Source organism: Nipponia nippon, unplaced genomic scaffold (genome assembly GCF_047370975.1).
Source record: "Nipponia nippon isolate SJK-2023a ecotype South Korea unplaced genomic scaffold, ASM4737097v1 scaffold_6, whole genome shotgun sequence".
Classification (NCBI taxonomy): domain Eukaryota; kingdom Metazoa; phylum Chordata; class Aves; order Pelecaniformes; family Threskiornithidae; genus Nipponia; species Nipponia nippon.
In genome coordinates, this window is record NW_028262380.1 from 74,424,794 (window position 1) to 74,442,904 (window position 18,111).

General features: G+C 42.4%; 1 protein-coding gene across 17 annotated transcripts in view; it reads right to left on the reverse strand.

The window, feature by feature from the left end:
- Positions 1 to 18,111, reverse strand: part of JADE1 (jade family PHD finger 1) — a 50,235-nt gene that overhangs the window by 2,340 nt on the left and 29,784 nt on the right. For 16 of the 17 annotated variants that reach the window (XM_087736813.1, XM_087736822.1, XM_087736809.1 and 13 more), the window contains 6 exons: positions 15,229 to 15,440; positions 13,612 to 13,779; positions 12,901 to 13,017; positions 8,643 to 9,173; positions 6,234 to 6,351; positions 1,674 to 5,332 (listed from right to left, as the gene is read on the reverse strand). In XM_087736813.1, the coding sequence (XP_087592939.1) occupies positions 4,431 to 5,332; positions 6,234 to 6,351; positions 8,643 to 9,173; positions 12,901 to 13,017; positions 13,612 to 13,779; positions 15,229 to 15,440 (2,048 nt within the window). In that variant the 3' untranslated portion in view covers positions 1,674 to 4,430. Of the gene's footprint in view, positions 1 to 1,673; positions 5,333 to 6,233; positions 6,352 to 8,642; positions 9,174 to 12,900; positions 13,018 to 13,611; positions 13,780 to 15,228; positions 15,441 to 18,111 lie in introns of those variants that run through there. The other variant, XR_015699754.1, reaches the window with a different exon arrangement.

Here is an 18,111-nt window from a genome sequence, read left to right on the forward strand (position 1 = left end):
ATTTCAGCTTGCGGCGTAGCTCTTGTGGAATGGTTATTTGCCAGAACATGAACTGCAGCCATGACACAAGCACCTAACAGTAAAGTTAAGGGGCAGCAGAGCAATTATGGCAGGTGACACAGGAAAGAAAAAGATTTCCCGTCCATCATCTGTCTGCCTGATCCTCTGAGCAGCTAAAAATTGACCAAATATACCTGTCTGAACCACCCAAGGGAACGTGGTCAGGTTAAGCTCGTCATCCTTGCATCACCTCCTTTCATTTCCGTTTGGCTTCTAGAGGAGGCTGCTGGCATGTTGCTCACAAACTGGACTTTCAGAGGAAAGGCACTTGTTGAGGCAATTAAAATTTGAGGTTTGCTGGTTAGGGAAGTGTTGCTCTTTCCCTCCCGTTACTAGATTGTTTCATGGAATCGAGCAGCAGGCTTTTCAAGCCCGTCTTGGTTGGTTTATGTTTGTTTCTGTGTATTTCTTGTCACTCTTCCATTGAAAAGTTTTTGTTTTCCCTACTTCCCTTTCCCACCCCAACACCAGTTTTTGAGTGTTTTAAAGATTCCCTAGTGTGATATTAACACTTCCCATTGAGTAAAACTTTGTTCTTGACTATGTTTGTTTAGAGTTTCTAGGTGAATAGCTACTTCCCTTCAACAGGTGAGAGAAACTGACTATGAAGGCAGTACGCGTTTCATTTGGGGTCTTCCCAAGAGCCCCGTACCTTCTGGCACAGGCCAGGTCTTGAAATACCTATCACTGCATACAAGGAATTTTTTCATAGACTATTTAAGTGGTTAGCATGCTGCCCTCAGCTCTGACCCAGCCTGACTCAGGTAACCCCAGCGGTGCAGCAGCTGTCAGCAAGATCTATAAAGCAGCTGCAAGAACATCTCTCAGGCTTTCATTCACGCCTTGAAGAGCTTGTACTGGTGACTCTTAGGAGGGGGCCATCCTTTCATCTTCATTCTTTGAAATGTGTTTTTGAGGGGTGCCACCTGCAGTTGCCCACAGTGTGAATGCATGTGATACAAGTACAGATCTGAGAAAAATTATTTACCCTTAGCTGGTTTTCAAGATGTATTGCTAGGTATATGTCTTCACAGCCTTTTCCTTTTCTTGCCCTACTCCAAGTCCCTTCCATGTTTCCACGTCTTGAGTTTAGAGGAAGCAAGAGGAAAGGATCTACTGTGCCCTTCGTGCCGTGTCTCCTAGAGATCCTGCCGTAGCAGCAAATGTTCTCTGTCAGCGTTGCTTGACTATCTATAGGCAGTTCATAGCGTGAAGGTGCATTCAGCGTGCTTATCTTCAAGATCTACAGGTAAGAACCCTCATGTTCCTCTTCCAGAGGAACATGTACGAAGAGTATGGACTTTGGAAGGACGTCATATGTCAACAAACGTAAACTATTTGAGGTAAGCAACATCTCTTGGAGGATCTCAAGGAAAAAAGCATACCGTTTTCTGTTGATGGGATGGGCACAGCTGTCAGTAACAAGACCCTATACTATTCCTCAAAGAGGAAAAAAAATCTTTCTCTTGCAACCGCAGTGTGCATTTTGATACCTGTAATAATCCAAATTAAATGCTTGTTTTAACCAGTTGTTCAGATCATCGCAGTGAAGTGTTTATGTAAAAACCCAAACAAAATAACTGCTGCAAATTCTAAAACACTGCTGGCGAGGATACTGCAAAAATGTACAGCATTTATTCACATACAGACAAAAAGGCACAATTCTACTGAATATTTTAACAAAAAATACAGCTGTCTTCAACTAGGTCTTTATAAATACTTCAAAAAAGGGAGAAAATAAATACAGGATTGGGCCATGTAATATAAAATAGTTATCTCTACATATACTTTTTATTTCTATCTGTTTCTCTTCATGCACCTTTTTTAATTAATTTCAGCTGAATGGACACCGAAGCTAGGCACATAGTGAAAAATCTTCTGTACAAGGTTTTACAAATGTAATGACAATTTTCTCAAATTTCCGAAATTAAGATTTATACACAACACGTATAACCCTTCATTTAACTTGTGTGAGTTTATAACCTAACAAACGGCATTCCAGGCAACTTTACAGAAGTTCAACTAGCCTACAGGTTGACAGAATACACCAATCATAATCAAAGATCTCTTGGTCAGTCTGCACAAGGAAAGGTAATGCTTAAAAACAGAAATTCAGCAAATGGTTCTATCCCAATAAAATACAGGGGTGGGTTTGTATCGTCACTGCTGTACTTACGACACCTCTCCTGCTGAGCGCTAAGCATGGGAGACAGAACTAACCTACAGAGCTGGTCATACTGCAGTCTTCTTACAGCTTTTTTGGTTTTGGTTCAGCTTAACTTGAAACATTAGAAAGCTTATTAACCTAAACGTTGGGGAGCAAAACAGATAAGGCATTAAGTCTGCACAACGTTAGCATTCAAAATAGTGCAAATTAACAAGGTACCTCTTCCAAACTGGTGTGAGGTTAAATGTTTACTTAGAATCAAAATTTAGATTATTTCAGCTATGGCTTGACAAACAATTCCCTATATGGTCATCAGCTTCTTTCTTACAGAAAGTAACAGCGCCTGTCTGGAAAACTGTGCTGTATGTCAAGTAGAACCTACCTGCATTTACCTTTTGTCTGTCTGTTGTTGTTTGATCAAATAAGCACTTTTTTCTTTTAACGCATCCCAAGAGTGACTATGTAATTTCAGATTCACCCTGTTTGAGTTTCACCTCTCTAAGTCATGAAGTTAATCTAACTTCTTGGGACCAGCAATGGGATTTTAAAAGTATGCTATCATCTTACACAAAATTCCCCTTCCTCAACATCATCCCGAAAGGTATCAAAAAGGTTAAGACTCCAAAGCTTTAAAACAAATGATAGGGATGCATTCTGTTGCAGTAGTTAATTAAGTGATAACTTGCATAGCAAGACAGGGTGTCAACAAGCCTTTTTTTTTTTTTGTCTTTGTTTTGATTGAATCCTCTGGAAGACTCAGTTATGGCAGATTTCTACTGTTTTAAATGTTCCCTGCTCAAGAGGCAAGGGTCTAACACGAAACAGTGAGTGGATGTGGTAACAGCAGGCTAGGAGTAGGGAAGGGGGAGAAGGGGGCTCTTTATGCCTGTCTTTCTGTAACACACTGCTGCTTAAACTTTTTCACCAGTACCTACCCTGACTTACATCTATGCAGAATTCCAAAATTTACAGGCTCCTAACACTCCACTGTTATATGTGCCCTCTACTCGGTACAAAACAGTATCCTAATGATCTGTTAATATTATTGCTCATAGCTTACTAGTTATTGCCATTTGCACTTATTAAAAAAGTACACAATCAGAATATGAGTTCCCTCTTCCATCAAATCTAGTCCAGAATAGAATGAAATATTTTTTCTTCATTTGACTGTAAAGAGCTAATCACAATTTATTGCCTTTCCATTTTATTCTATTTAAAAATATATATTCTTGTCCACTTTAAAGCAACCCTTTAGTGTCATAAGCCTGGCTTTCCCAATACGTACCATTAGTGCATATGTGGTGGGCTTTGGGAAATCCTACTGACTAGTGCCTTAGAAATGTTTGTCTTGAATTGTCATCGTACTCCCGGAGGCAGGTGACTGACTAAACGGTGACGGGTTATTCCACAGGGTGCAGTAGCCCACAAGCCTGCCCCCTTTCTTAGAACTGAGCCGTTCCAGAGTGTCCTCCGTGCTCGGTCTGAGTCTTTTTGAGCTGTTGCACTGTAAGGCAGCTGCAGCCCTGACCTGTCCCTTCCTCCTTCTCCAGTATAATGTCATGGTGAAATCTGGTCATCTCGTAGGTGTATTTATTTACATGTAAACTCTGGAGCTTACGGAGGGGTTTGAGCTGCCGTCTACGCTCAAAGTGAATGCAACAGAAAACATTCTGCAAATGGAGGAGAAAGACCTACCACCATCCAAGGAAAGTGACCATTTGTAATGGGCTTCAGCAGTGCAGTATGGTTAAGCAACCATCTTCGATTCAGTACACACTAGTTAAATTAAGAGCTTGTGCTTTTCCAGAAGGCAGGGGAAGGGAATAAAATTTTATCAGTGCTTTTTAGCTAAAAGGGATGAACACAGCCTACTTCCCCCTACCCACCCTAGCCCCTTCTAAAAGGTTTCTGAGAGTTACTTTAGTGTTCATCACAAATCCTATTTTAGTAGTGATGTAATTTCTCCGCTTACTCAGGGAAGTTGCAAATAAAGGAGATTCAAAATTTTTGCGGGGGCAAAAAAAAACCAGCTTTAAGTGCATGTAAACATGTTTATACAGCTCAGGAATAATGGGTTATCAATTTTGTCAGTCTGTAGCCATGTCTAAGAACTCTCCTTTCTCACACCAATAAATAATGTGGAGTTGGCTTGTAGGCAGTGACTCTACTGACCACGGTGCTGACACCGTGTCCCTGTGTCCAGTCAGGATGCCAGGATGCTTCTCCTAATAATGTCCGTCCTTCTGCTGATAGTGCTGTTTGGACTGAGCCTCTGCTGCCTGCACTTTTTTTCAGCCACTTCAGTCTCCGAGTCGCTCATTTCAGCATCGGGGATGTACCCATCATTCTCACTGTCAGGCTTTAGCTTGCTTTTTGCCCTGTCCTTCGGTGAAACTCTGCCCATGCCCAGGTAGGGGTAGCTGGAGTTCTGGCGGCAGGTCTCCTCCGGGCTCTCCCCCTGCTGCTGCCTCTCCCCCTTCTTTGGAATTCGGAATCCGCCCCAGTTTTTCACTGGGCTGGTGGGCGTCGTAGGCACTTTAACTACTGTCTGATTAGAGTTTACTTTGACAAGACCCCCGTTGCATTTAGGCACTATATCCCTCCGCGTGCCAGGTGCTGACCTACCACTGGAGTGGTTCACAGCCCTTTTGTTTTCCGATTGCCTCTGAGAGAGTTCCGTGGGTCTCAGTGGTTTGTGGTTGTGTTTAGAAGTCTTTTCCTTTAGTTCTGCCTTGATCACCTCACACTGTGGACGATTGTCTCTTCTTTTCCTGTGGTCTGGTATAACTATGCCATTTTTCTGCTGCGCTGATACAATCCGTGTTTCTGCAAAGGTCTTGTCAAAATTCAAAAAGCTCCCTGGAGCTGCACCGCCTTCCCTTTGGCTGGGCTGCCTCAGCATGGATTTGCTGTCGTTCCCAGAGCTGTTTCTTACTCTGTCTCTCTTGTGCGATTTTTTCAAGGAGTGGGTTAGAGATGTGCCCATTTGTTTCCTGAAGAACGCAGAATGCCACTTCAGATCCTCGATCTTAGGGGCATTGGGGCCCAAAGATGGACTATTGAACAACACTGTGTTTTCCATTGAGGAGAATGAGGAAGGCACACCTAAATGTAAACAAATTAAGTTAAAGTCAAGCAATTCCACGTTTGGGTAAATACCGCTTTCAAATGTACCTATTTTAACTCTGGTCCTCATGCCCGGTGTGTTCTTCCACATAAGTGGGTCTCTGGTAGCCACATAATATCAGCCATTATGTGGCTACGTCGTGGTTTCACAACATACTGCTGGTGGAGTTTACCTTCCTGTAGCTGTGCTGCACCTAATGACACTTGTAGCAAACATAAATCCTCGCACTACTATGGCCACTAAGACAGAGAGATGATTCGGGGAGGGGGGGGGGAAGCCACCAGCAAGTGCATCTCATCGATTCTGTCTAAAATACGGTTTGTTAGTTACTGAATACTTCAAGGATAATCTAGTTAATGCAATAACTTTGAAGTTATTAATCTTTCTCAGAAAAGACTACTATCAGCGAGATTAGGCAGAAAAACCATGTTGTTTTAAAACCAGAGTGCTACCTTTTTAAAATTCATTTCTTTCAACTGCCATCTATGATGCAAAGAAGCACATACTAAACACTAATGCAGCGGCACTAATAAACCCAGACTTACTAGGTACCATATGGCACTTGAATGTAAGTCATGGTCTCTCTGTCGTAAGGAGCCATTAAAGGATCAGAGCAGAAAGGACCTGAAGCAGCAAGCCCTTCGGTGCCCCATGGATAAGAACACAGGCTCACCAGTTTCTATAGCAATGTGCCCACCATTAGAGCCGCACAGATTGTCATTTTTTTCTCCAACTGCTGATGCATGGTGGACTACACAAGATTTTAATGAGAATAAATGAGGTCCTGTTTGTCCTTCAAAATTAGTCATTAGCCTGTAACCAAACCTTTCAATGTTTGTGCCTGTGGTCTTCCATGAAAAAGATAACCCTGAAGCATACCTGAAACTCTTTCTTGTTCCAACTGCTTTGCGTAGATATTAAATATCTGTTCTTGAACTTTGCAAACAGATCTCTTGATTTTTTCCCTTCGGGTCACCATGTAAGTGAGGTTACGCACCTAGAAGACATCAAGTTGATGAGTTTTACAGGTATTGTGTTTCTAGAATGTTGTCAATCTGTGCTTTGCATTAATTCAGTTTAAGTACTATACACCATTTAAACAAGTTAGTAATGCATTTAAATTTAACCTTCTTCAACACACTTCTTAGATTCTTAAATACCATTTAGTTGACAGATTTGGGAGGGACACAGCACAGAAGTAACTTCTATGAACACCTGAATCATTCATGAGATAGATATATATATATATATAGGAAATCCAGAGAAATGCTGGAAATGCTTAAATATACGCAGTATTAAATAGCCTAGCACCATTTCCTTCTTATTGTTTGAGACACAACAGAAAATTATACTTAATTAATAGCATGAAAACGTGGAGAGCTATTCAACAGTACCAGTCTTTCTGATGACCCTGCCAGTGCAGTATGATTGGTCAAAATGAAGGCAGGCCAGTCTGTTCATGCCATAGCATAATGGAAGTAGCAGGGACTGGAAACAGTAATGAAATGATTATTTATTTATCTCAGGTTTTTTTAGAAGAAAACTACATTTCTGCCCTTGAAATGTGACTGTCTAATCTAGACAGCTGCCTAAGTTTCACCACCACCGCTCTCCTGGAGCTTAGAAGTTATTGCTTTCCTGGATGAGGGAAGTGCCGAGAAGTATACGCGGGTGTTTCCCAGGCTGCTCTCGCAGTTCAGCGTGGCTGCAGACAGCGTGGTGCCCTGTGGGTTACAACCTTGTAGCCTGATCTCACAAGCATTGAGGAGGAGACTTTTAACCAGTGCGACTGGTTTTGCTAAGGTTCTGCTCTATTTAAGGCTTCCAGTCCTGGGACAGCCAGCACTTCCAAGTAACTGTCATTACTCTGTGGATTTGAGTTAGAAGGGATTCGTCGAGCCTGGGACCCCTTCTGATACAGTCCCTGGCCTTTTGTTCTTTGCCTTCTCTGATCCAAGCTGCACAGCAGATGCATCGTGTCCACAGAAGTACCTGTTTCATGAGGTAAACTGGATGACACGATTTCAAAACCAGTTTCCGGATGGATGACGCTGTCACTAATGTCATTCATATTCAAGTCCACCCGACTATCTTGAAGAGGAGAAAAAAATGTAGGCCCCATTTTTTATTTTTTTTTTTCCATCCAAGTTCTCTTGGAGGTACAACGAGTGGGAACAACGGAGTAGTAAAACATTAAAAATATTACTAGAAAGACGTATCCTGTTTTGACATGACACTTAAAAATGGATATATACATACAGAATAATTTAAGATCCAGAGAACACAGTGACAAACTCAACTTATTTAGCTGATCAAAGAGAAGATTAAAAGAAATCTTGAGCACACGGAGCAGAAACAAAAGAGACTAGGTAGCAGCTATCGCACCGAGCTAGAAAAGGGTCATGGGCTGGAAGTTAAAACTAGAGAAAAACTTCAAAAGAAAAACTGCACTGATTCATTAGAAGAGTAATTAGCCATCAGGATCCTTTACAAAGAGTGCAGTAGATGCATGAGCACCTGCTCTCCTGATTTAAAGGCTAGATCTTTAAAGACTTTCTGGAAGAAAGGCCCTAGTTCACCCACCAGTTACTGAGCCTGAGGCAGGGCCTCCTGAGCCGGGTTCCGTACCTGGCCTACACAAGCTTGCTGGCTCTAATGTACCTTAACGCGCCACCCCCTCCCCAAAACCAAAAAGGAAGGAATTCAGGTCATTACAGGATCAGATGTACTTAAGATAGAATACCAAACTGATCCTACTGAACTGTTCTTTAAACATTCAAAACGTAACTGAGTGGGATATCACGTGCCTCCAAACCTACGACACAGTCCAGTGAAACATCACCCTACTACGCTGTGTCAATGAAAAACAGATCTGCTGCAAATCAAGGTAAGTTTCATCATCTTGTCCTTCCTGGGCACCAGATGACAGGAGCAGGGAGAGCCCTTAAAGGCTAAAAAAGCTCGGGCTGGGGGATGCAGTACAGTCCACAGCCATCAGAGTTAATCAGTAAAAAAGCATAAGCGGAAATATGACAACCCAGTCATAAGGAGACTGGCTACTACAAGCCAAGACCTGCTGGCCCTGTGAACTAACCCTCTATTTGAAAAGGGTAATTGGTGTGCTCTGTAGAAATCTAGTGTTAACGGTCTTTCCCGACAATACAACCTTGAGTTAAGACGCAGGATGGAGTGCCGGACTGCCAGGGCAGTAACCGAGAGCGTAGTTTGGAAAGTCGGCTAAGGCAGGCCAGCGCACCTCGCACAAGCGCAGGCAGTGCAGTGGCTTACCCGCTCTAGATCCTGCCGGAGGTGCGTGAAGAGCTGCAACCTTCTGAACAGAACGTCCTGTTCCCGTTTAGCCAGATTGTCCTCTTCATCCTTCTTTGGGGTAATCAAAGGCTTATTGAAGTTGGCTTTTCTCTTCAGCTTCCAGTACTGGTAAAGGAATCCCACCGGCTCCTCGGGCAGCCGCAGCGCTTTAGCCACTTCCAAAGACTCAACAAACGTATAAAACTCATCCTCCAGCTGCTGGAGCTTCTGCTTGCGGAGGCTGACTCTGTGGGCCTCCTCCTGGTTTTGATCCATGCTGTGGAAAGGGTCGATGTGGGCAGGAAGAGAGCTGTCCTGAATCCCGTTCCCGTTCTCCTGACCTGGGCTTTCACTGAAAGTCTCGTCATCCGCTTTCTTGGTGGAGCTGTGCTTGGGACAGTATGACTTAAATTTCACCTCATCGTTCTCTGCCAGTATGGTCTTCATCTCCAAGCCACGGTCAAACGCACAGGTGACGTGAAAGGCTGTTCTGCAGTTCTTCACCGAACACTACAGAAATTAAATTAAAATTAATCAAATATAAATTTAAGAAGCCACACTGCCTAAAACTATTCAAGCAGCCAGGACTGCTTTGGAAGAACAACCCTGCTACCACGCTCTGCTTCTAAGCTGCATGTACTTTCTTGCTCTCTTTTAATTAGGTTTACGATTTAGTGCTTTCAGGCTAGGCAACGATCAAGTGGCCCAGTGGGACAGGAGTGGTTAACCCCTCCCTACCCCAATCACGCTATTCAATAACCAGTAAATCCACAAGAGGAGCGTTCTTGCCGTCACCAGAGCCACTCGTGTAAGGCAATGTTACACAAAGGAAAACGTTCCCCCTTTGACTGTGCCAGCATGAGAGAGAGGGAAAAACATCTCGGCGGCTCCAGGCCAGTCTGGTACTTTTAATTAAAAGGCTTTCCCAGCAGCCAGACCCATGCTACCCGAAAGGCCTCAACCAAGGGGGATTTTTTTTCCCTGTTATCCCAATTTTATAATGTCAAATATTAAATCACTGTCAATCACTACTTCACTAACTACAGCCTTCATTTCACCTGGGGAACGAGGAGAACAGGAAATCCAATTTTTTTGTCCTTTTTCTTCCCTCCCAGTGAACCCCGCCGTCATGCAGTGATGGGGACTAGTTCAGCTGATTTAGCACTTCATTTCCATTATATGTAACTTTCTCTTGCAAAATGCTGTCATTGCTATTGCCAGCCACAAACTGAAAGGTTTAAATATATATATGCATGTACATACACACACGCATACATATGCATTTGTATCAACTCACACCTCTGCCTCCAGTGAAAAGAAATTCAAGTGGAAATGAACATTAGTGCTATTAATGCGAAGGAAACAAAACTATGCAAACGCAAGTCATCTAACCTTAAAGAGAAACACATTGCGCTAGGATGTTTATACAGTACTTTGTAAAGAAGCCAAGTATCTTTCTCCTCTGGGTTTTCCTGCTCAGGTTGACTCAGCAGCCAGATGGCATATAAAAGTACAACAGAGTGTAAGCTGCAGAAGTTTCAAATGAACATTCTTTAATAAAATCAACAGATAAAAGGAATTAAAAAATACCAAGGCATCTTTTGCCCTTTCCTCTCTCTCACTAACAAACGGGACCAAAGCAGCCCAACTGGAACACCAAACAGTACAGAAGAGTACTTCAGCCACGGTTTCCAAGCTGCTATCATTGAGAATAATCAGCTCTTCGTGCAGCTGATGTTTTATTGGGAGAAGAGGGGAAAGCCTGTCTCATCGGAAGGAAATCTGCTGAACCTGGGAGAACACACAGCCTCGTTTTTCCCAGCTTACTGCAGCTGCTCTCTGCCCAGCCTGATGCAGACTTCCAGCTGCCGGGCTTTTTTAATTGCTGTGCACATCTCCTAACATCTCTGGAGGATCTCTCTCTCTCAGTTCATCCAGTTAATGCTACTTCCTTTCTATTGCCATGGCTTTATGTTCTTCTCTGCTGTATAAAATTTCACAACACAAATCTAAATATTTCTCACTGATAGCCTTAATGATACCAAGATTTACACAACTCCTGTAAAATGCCAGGCAAAACTGTAATTTTTTGTCTCTCCCCCGTAATTTCAAATGTAGAACTGTCTGAAGTGGCAGCCATCGTGCCTGCGTGTCATCCTGTGTTGTCACTAGAAGGGGAGAGGTGGTATGAGAAGAAATACGGAAGGACACTCCCCTCTCCCCTGCGCACTGACATACATAAACACTCAAGTGTTCGACTTCAATTACTCTAAGTTACCCCTCAGAACAGGTCTGGAGAATGGACAAAACAACTACCTAACAGCAGCCAAGAGGAAGGGCACAGCTCTGCAAGGAGGTATTACGATTGCAAATTTATATGCTGTGGACAGATTTATTTTCTCTACTTAACATTTACTATTTTATACATTCCTTAAATGGAAACGGACTGATAGGTTTCACTGGAACTACTGTTGCATTGCTGTTTTACAACTTTTTCTGGCAACCTCATCAAATGACTCAGAGCAGAGGAAAAAAGGAAATGGATAAAACCGAATTTTAAAAAAGTGTAGGACTTCAGAAATTTCTGTGTCTTAATGCTGGTCTTATCGGCGTGGATCCTGTAACATTAGGCTAGCCACAAAACAGGAAGAGCTCCACTTATTCAGACTTCTGAAACAGTAATATCTTCCTCTGTCTCAGAGAGCTTTCTGAGGATCATTTTGCTGAAGTATAAGCAGCACTTTGAAGCTGAAGAACGTTACCACAATGCTAAGCTACATTTTACTGTCATCTTCTACACAGCCACAACACTGCCCCGAGTGGGTCACCTGTCCTTATTCTCATCGTTTTTTCTCGAGTACGGTACATCAAAGCTTTGTCCCGTGTCTCAGGAAACCAAGTATCTCCTCTTTCAAAAATCTGGGGCTTGGTAATGTGTTTTCACAATCTCTCTAGATTTTGCAACTGTTCTTAAAATTATTTAACATTTCTGAGTGAAGCACTGCAAAGGATCTCCAAGTGCTTTACAGCTAACAACCCAATATAAATATGCCCGTGAAACCACACTTCCCAGTCTGAAATGCTCTGGTGCAGATCAGCTCAGTTATTTAACAGCAACAATTCACAGGCTACGGTGAGAAAGGCTGAATCCAAATCCAGCTGAAACTGCAGTGAATTTCAGAAGTCTGCAATGAGACAAATTGGCACTGGCCCAAGAATGTGAGTTGTTGGTATGAAACAAATGGCTTTATACTGCTGGCTTTATAGTTCAATTATTTATTGCATACGGAAATCATTCTTTTTGGAACCATGAAGACTAGACATTTGTTTTGATTCTGCCCTGTCTTGCTGTTTCGAGCAGTCATCACCCCTGAGCTCAAGTGAGTACCAGAAGTCAGAACGGTAACGTGGCACTGCTGCTACAGCAACGGGAACTGGGAAACCCACGCCCAGGAGGCTTCTCCCCCCTTAGAAACACCAAGAGCTCCAGAATCTACCCACAACCAATGGAGGAAATGGGGCTCATTTCCTCAGCTTGTGGCTTGCTTGAATCTCAGAGCAGACCAGTCAAACAATCTGTTTCTTTCCTACTGCTCAAAAAGCCTAATATTAAATGATTGGATATTCTCCTCAGCAACTTAAAAGCTGGACCAACAATAAAACAGTTACAGAAAAAATAGTTACAGCCAAAACAGTCCGATGTTAAGTAGTACCTAAAATTAGAAATTCAAAGCTACAACTAGCTTTATCATCAAAGTGAAGGTGTTCGCTTCCACTGACTTCACTGAGAGCTGGGCATGCCCAGCACCTTAAAAGTTCAGGTTGTTACAGGAAATACTCAACTCCCACCGAGGTATCCCACTTGTCTTAGAAGCTACTAAACAGGGACTAGCAGATGGGTTTCAGCACAGAAGCTTTCAGCATTCAAGTTTCATTTTTGTATGTGGTGCATCACAGAAATATAGGTTTTTTCCTCTACTCAACAACATTTAAGTTTTATTTCAGTGTACTAATAAAGGTATCAGCGTATCTACAAATTAGGAAGTCTCATGGGATGACCTGCCTATTATTAAGGTTTTACTAGAAAGTAAGAGCACACAAACATTCAAAAGCACTTTGTGTGCAATTAAGTCCATTGTAACAAACAGGAAATCAAAGTTTACTGCGGATGCAGATTTTGTGTATCTATTAAAAGCTGACAAAACAAAACCCAAGGACATTTGTGCGATTAAATTACCTGTATAGATGCTCCAACTTTTTCATTACAAAGGCTGCACACCAGTGCCCATCTACTGCTGGGAATGTGAGAAACCTTGGTAATGGGCTCCATTTTTTCTGGGCTTCCAATGCTCACCTAAGAAAGGAAAAGTTAAAAAACACAGAGTGACTATAGCACTGTTAACTGAAAAGGGAAACAATTTTATCAAAGAAATCAAATTCCTTGCGTGCATGTGCAAAACGTTCCAAGTTCCTCAGTTTATAAGGAACTAAAAAAATGAAAATTCCTTTTTTAACAAATCAGTTCCTCCCTGCATGAACAAAACAGTTTCAAGGTGAAGCCCTCCAATTTAAAATTATCATACAGGATGAGTATTTTGATTACGAGAACCCACAGGAATTCTCACTGTCACATCCAAACCTTCCTGATTCACCTTTAATGTTCCATTTACAAAATAAAACGGTACTTTGTGTGCTTGTTAAATGAGCTTTGCCATCAGCAAAGGCCTAATTTTGGTTGACAAAGGTAATGTAATTACTTTCTTTGCAGATGATGCTTCATCCTGCCAGACTTTACATATAATTGAAAATCTTTTATACTGTCTTCCTAAGTACCATATATATGCTACACTCGGTGTAGCAACACGCACTAGGTTGAACAATGTTTTAAATAGATTTCTTCTCTCCCAGAGTCACTGCAGGCCTGAGCTCCCAAAGGGTCAGCACCTACCTCTGGAATCCACAGAGCACAGCTAACGTGGACCCACTTGGTGCCACTCCGGGTCGGCTTCATGGCACCACCCTTCTTGGGACAGAGCAAACACTTGGGCTGAACGCCAAGCGCGCAGGTCCTGCACAGCCAGCTGCCTTCCGGCACCTTCAGGATCCCGTAACATGCCTGTATTCCCATTTACAGAAAAGGGAAAGAAAAAAAAGGAAACAACATGCATTTCTGTTACTTTTTAGCTGTTTACGCATAGCCTCTCACAACTCTCCAAATGTTCTTTACAGAATTTCTAACGCTATAGAACCATTAGCTTGTGGAGGATCTCAGGACGCTTTCATAAACTTAGCCAACCACATTGCCCATTCTTTCCCCAAAAAGATCTTTCAGTGAAAGGAGCAGAAGTCATGACCAGCTGTTATGCAGCAAACCACTGCCCACTTCAGCTGCGAAAACGAAGAATGTGTTTGCCAGACCAAAGAGCAAGGGGGCTCCTGACAGACAAGCCTGACAGCAGTGAGCTAGGATGAAGTTCAGTATCACAAAGTCTACAAGTAACAGGAACTGGCCTGTATCTAATTCAAAAGGCAAGAACCACAAATTCAAGAGCTCTGCTGTGCAATACTCAATGTTATTCCAAAGCATTGGGGTTTACTTCTTATGCAGAGGGAAAAGTGCAGAAACAGCAACTAATTAAGACCACTTTTTTCAGAGGACTGCATCTTTATGGAGACCTCTGGCCAAATTACTGTCCATTTTAACCCTCTTAAGTTTCAGGTCTGATGTGATCAGAGACTAAGGATCAGAGAACTGCTACAGGTCTGAAAACATCCGCTCTATTCTGAGTATCTTGCAAGATAGCCATTTGTACCTTACAGCTGTCATAGGCGTATTTCTTTATCATTAGCACAAATGCATTTAAGTAACACACGCAAGAAAATGCCATTCTTGCTCATTGGACAACGCAGTTTTCCGAACACTGAATGACAAAGCAAACTTCTTAAAGCTGGGAAGGAAGGACAGGCTGACAGGAAGGCATCTACCACAGTAAGTAGCATCCACGGAAACAGATATGCTAAAATTGTATCTGTTATTTCATGCTAAGAGGACTTTTTAACTGCCACAAAAAGGTGGCCCATAATAGTGCTTCATTAGCTCAGCTCAGGTCAGTAGGTTCTCCATGAAATTAAAATGACTATAATAAATCCTACCTGTGTCCCTACTGATTGCCTCTCTGCTGAGCCTAAGTTGCTGATACTAAAGGTGTGTTAGCCCCCGAAGCGTGCAGAAAGAGAGGAAAAGAATATAGCAAGGGAAGTGACCAGGGGAGAATAAAATGCACAGATGTATGTTTTGGGGGGGCTATTCCTCACCTTGTAACTTCCTCCACACAGACACAATACCACTTTTAACCCTCTTAGCATGACATTTCTAGAATTACATCTCACAATTCTCCTCAATTATGTAATTTCTGAATTCCTCCCACCGCTCAATGGTGAACTCTGCAAGAACTTAACAGATCAATGTCTGTCACTGGAAAAAATCCAACCTGTTATCTTTAATGGTTTGGAAAAGTTTCTGTCCCCACCCCTACACTCCCCCACTGTACCCTGGCCGCTGTACCTGGTGCACACAAATATTGCATTTGTCACAAAACACCATTTCGTTGCCATCCTCTCCATCTGGAGACTGACAGACGTCACAGACAACATCTTCATCATATTCGATCCCAAGTCCTTCTTCCGTCTCGATAGCATGATTCATGTTATCGTAGCATCGTTGTTCAAACTCCTCTATGACCCTTTCCATCGTGTACTCGTCCAGCTCAGGCATCCCTGGGAAACAGGAATTGTTACTTACTTAAAGGAAAAAGTGATAACCACCACCACACACAACTCCAGCTTCTTTTTTAACAGCTGAGTAGGTACGGCCGACCCCCGCACGTACACATGTCATTCCTAGACAATCATGCCTATTCCAGCATAAACTAGGGAAACTGGAAAAAAAAAAAAGGCAAAAGAGTCTTAGAACTGTATTAAACTAACAGAAGTGGAGTATCCAAACCAATCTTTCAAAATCCTGAGAAAAACTTTCCTAAACTGATTTTGGCTTCCTGGTCTTGTTCTCATTTTTCCTTCTGGGACAGCGCTGTCTATGGCTTTTGCTTCAATTTTGCAACCCAGATGTTGACTCTTTGGTGAAAGATTTGAGTGTTTTGAACCAAAAGCGATGGGGGCAGAGGGGGGAAATCAATGACAAAATCTGCTATGATACTTGTAGCAAACTTGCAGTTTCTAACAACAGTTGATTTTTTGACAAGTCCCAACCCAACAGGGTGCAACCCCAATCGAGGTCTCCCTCAGACCCTGCTGCACCAATAAATTAGTTTGTTTTAAAAAGTGAAAAACACAATGCAACATCAAATCTGGGACAATAAATAAATGCAACATCTAATCTGGGATTTGGTCTTTTCAAACAGCATCCATCAGAAAATTTTTCATGATACCACAGCTACAGGCTGATTACATTATAGTATTCTATAATTCAAATTTGTTAACTGTATTAAATTACTATTATAGACCCAAAAAAATATCTATCATAGAAGCAGCAAGGAAAAATCAAAGAAGAGCACAGTGCTTCCTTCCCCCTCTGGCTTCCATCTCTCACTTGCGGTGACAATGAGCTGGCTGTAATAGTTCCAAGTTGGTACTACACCAACCTTTACCACAAAATCATGCCACACAAACACCTGTGAAACCAAGAAAGCTACGCTACTGCAAACAATCATTTTCCTCTTGCAAAGTCAGTTTAACACAAGCATTTCCATAGACTTAAATCACTACAGTGAAGTGTAGGCTTAGGATATCCTGCTTTTGTTCTAATTCCCAATACCTAAGGTTTACCGTGACATACAGAAGATAGCAACCTCCTGATGGGTGTTTTAACAAGAAAATCCCCCTTTGGCTCTCCCTGTGAATAACTGAGCCACAAATTCCACAAAACAAAGAAGAAAAAAAACCTCTCTAGCTCCCCCAGATCAGAAGACAAACACTACAAAAGTACTTGCAGCTTCCCTTACTGGCAGGTAAACCCTTGCAGCAGAGATCAATGCATCCCACACTACCCGAACTGAGCAGCTGAAAGGTAGCAAGAGGGAACATCCAAAATCCTGCTGATGAAAGAGAGCGAACTTTGCCCTGCAGCCCAGAAATACTGCACCAGCAAAGCAGGTGATGGCAGGGTTTAGACCAGTTTGCAACTAAATTCTAACCTCCCGATTGCTAGCACTTTCTAAAAAACCCTTAGAGATATGTCATTGACTGTGCATTTGTAAGGGTTAAAAAAAGGGAATCAAGGGACTGCGGCTTCAGTTCAAATGTTTACGTTCGTTCTTTTAAAGACAGAATATACATTTGCAGTACCTGAAGCACTCCAACAGGTATCAAAGAAAACACAGGGAATTCATAGCTGCAGGGACACCATAAAGGAAGTGCTACAACTGCAGATGAGGAAATATTTCACTTTCCAAATGCCCATTAACAATATCTGTAGAGTGCAGTGTCTGACAGAGCACCCAGGTACATATTTCAAGACCCACAATGTACTGCCTGCTACTGACAGGAGCATTTCCTTCCCTCTGCATACAGCAAAACTGAGTGGATAAAGATTCAGAGCAAACGAACTACAGAAAACTACACCAAAACACAGCATCAAAGATTAGATCTGTCAAATCCTAGCTGTGCAGCCTTTCACGTGCAACGTGTACTTTTGAAGGATATGTTGGTGTAGCAGAATGGCTACCACAAGGCTTCACGCACAGGTACAAATCTGCACAATGAAGAGCCCCTCTTGTGCACTTTATCACTAATGTTATCCACCTCCCCAGCATAACACTGTGGTACCCCTCCTCTGGTTTTGGCACAAGACAGACAGACTGAGGCGATTATCTACATTGGACAGACTGATATCAATTACAAATCATAAAAAGTATTTTTAATTTTTCTTTGAAGAAAGCTCAGGGGACTTGCTGCTGCTGTTTTCCTGACGATAACAGGAAAAGTAACCTAAACTCTTAAATCATGAACTATTTTGAAATCACCTAAGCCCAAACACTAATCCTGAGCAGGCCTGACTTGAGATCTGGAAAAAAGGCGTGGGTAAGAGACCAGGTCAAGGCTGGGTTTGAAACGGAGAAACTTCTGAAGAGTTATAAATGGTCAGTTTGTGGTTTACCAGGTCTTGAGCCACGCCATGTATGGGCTACAGCCAGGTAAAACCCGTATGACGAAACTGTAACCCAAAGCAGGGAACTGCCACAATTCTAAAACAAAAATGAACAATGTTCACCAACATGTCCAAACCTTTTCCGTCTGGCACAGCATCTTTTCCCTTATCTAAACAATGCGATAAAAGTTCTGTGCTGACTTACATCCTCTTCAATTCCACTGAAATCCTCTCCTGAAGCACACACCTTACCAAAGAAACGTTCCTCTTCTTGCCCTGCTC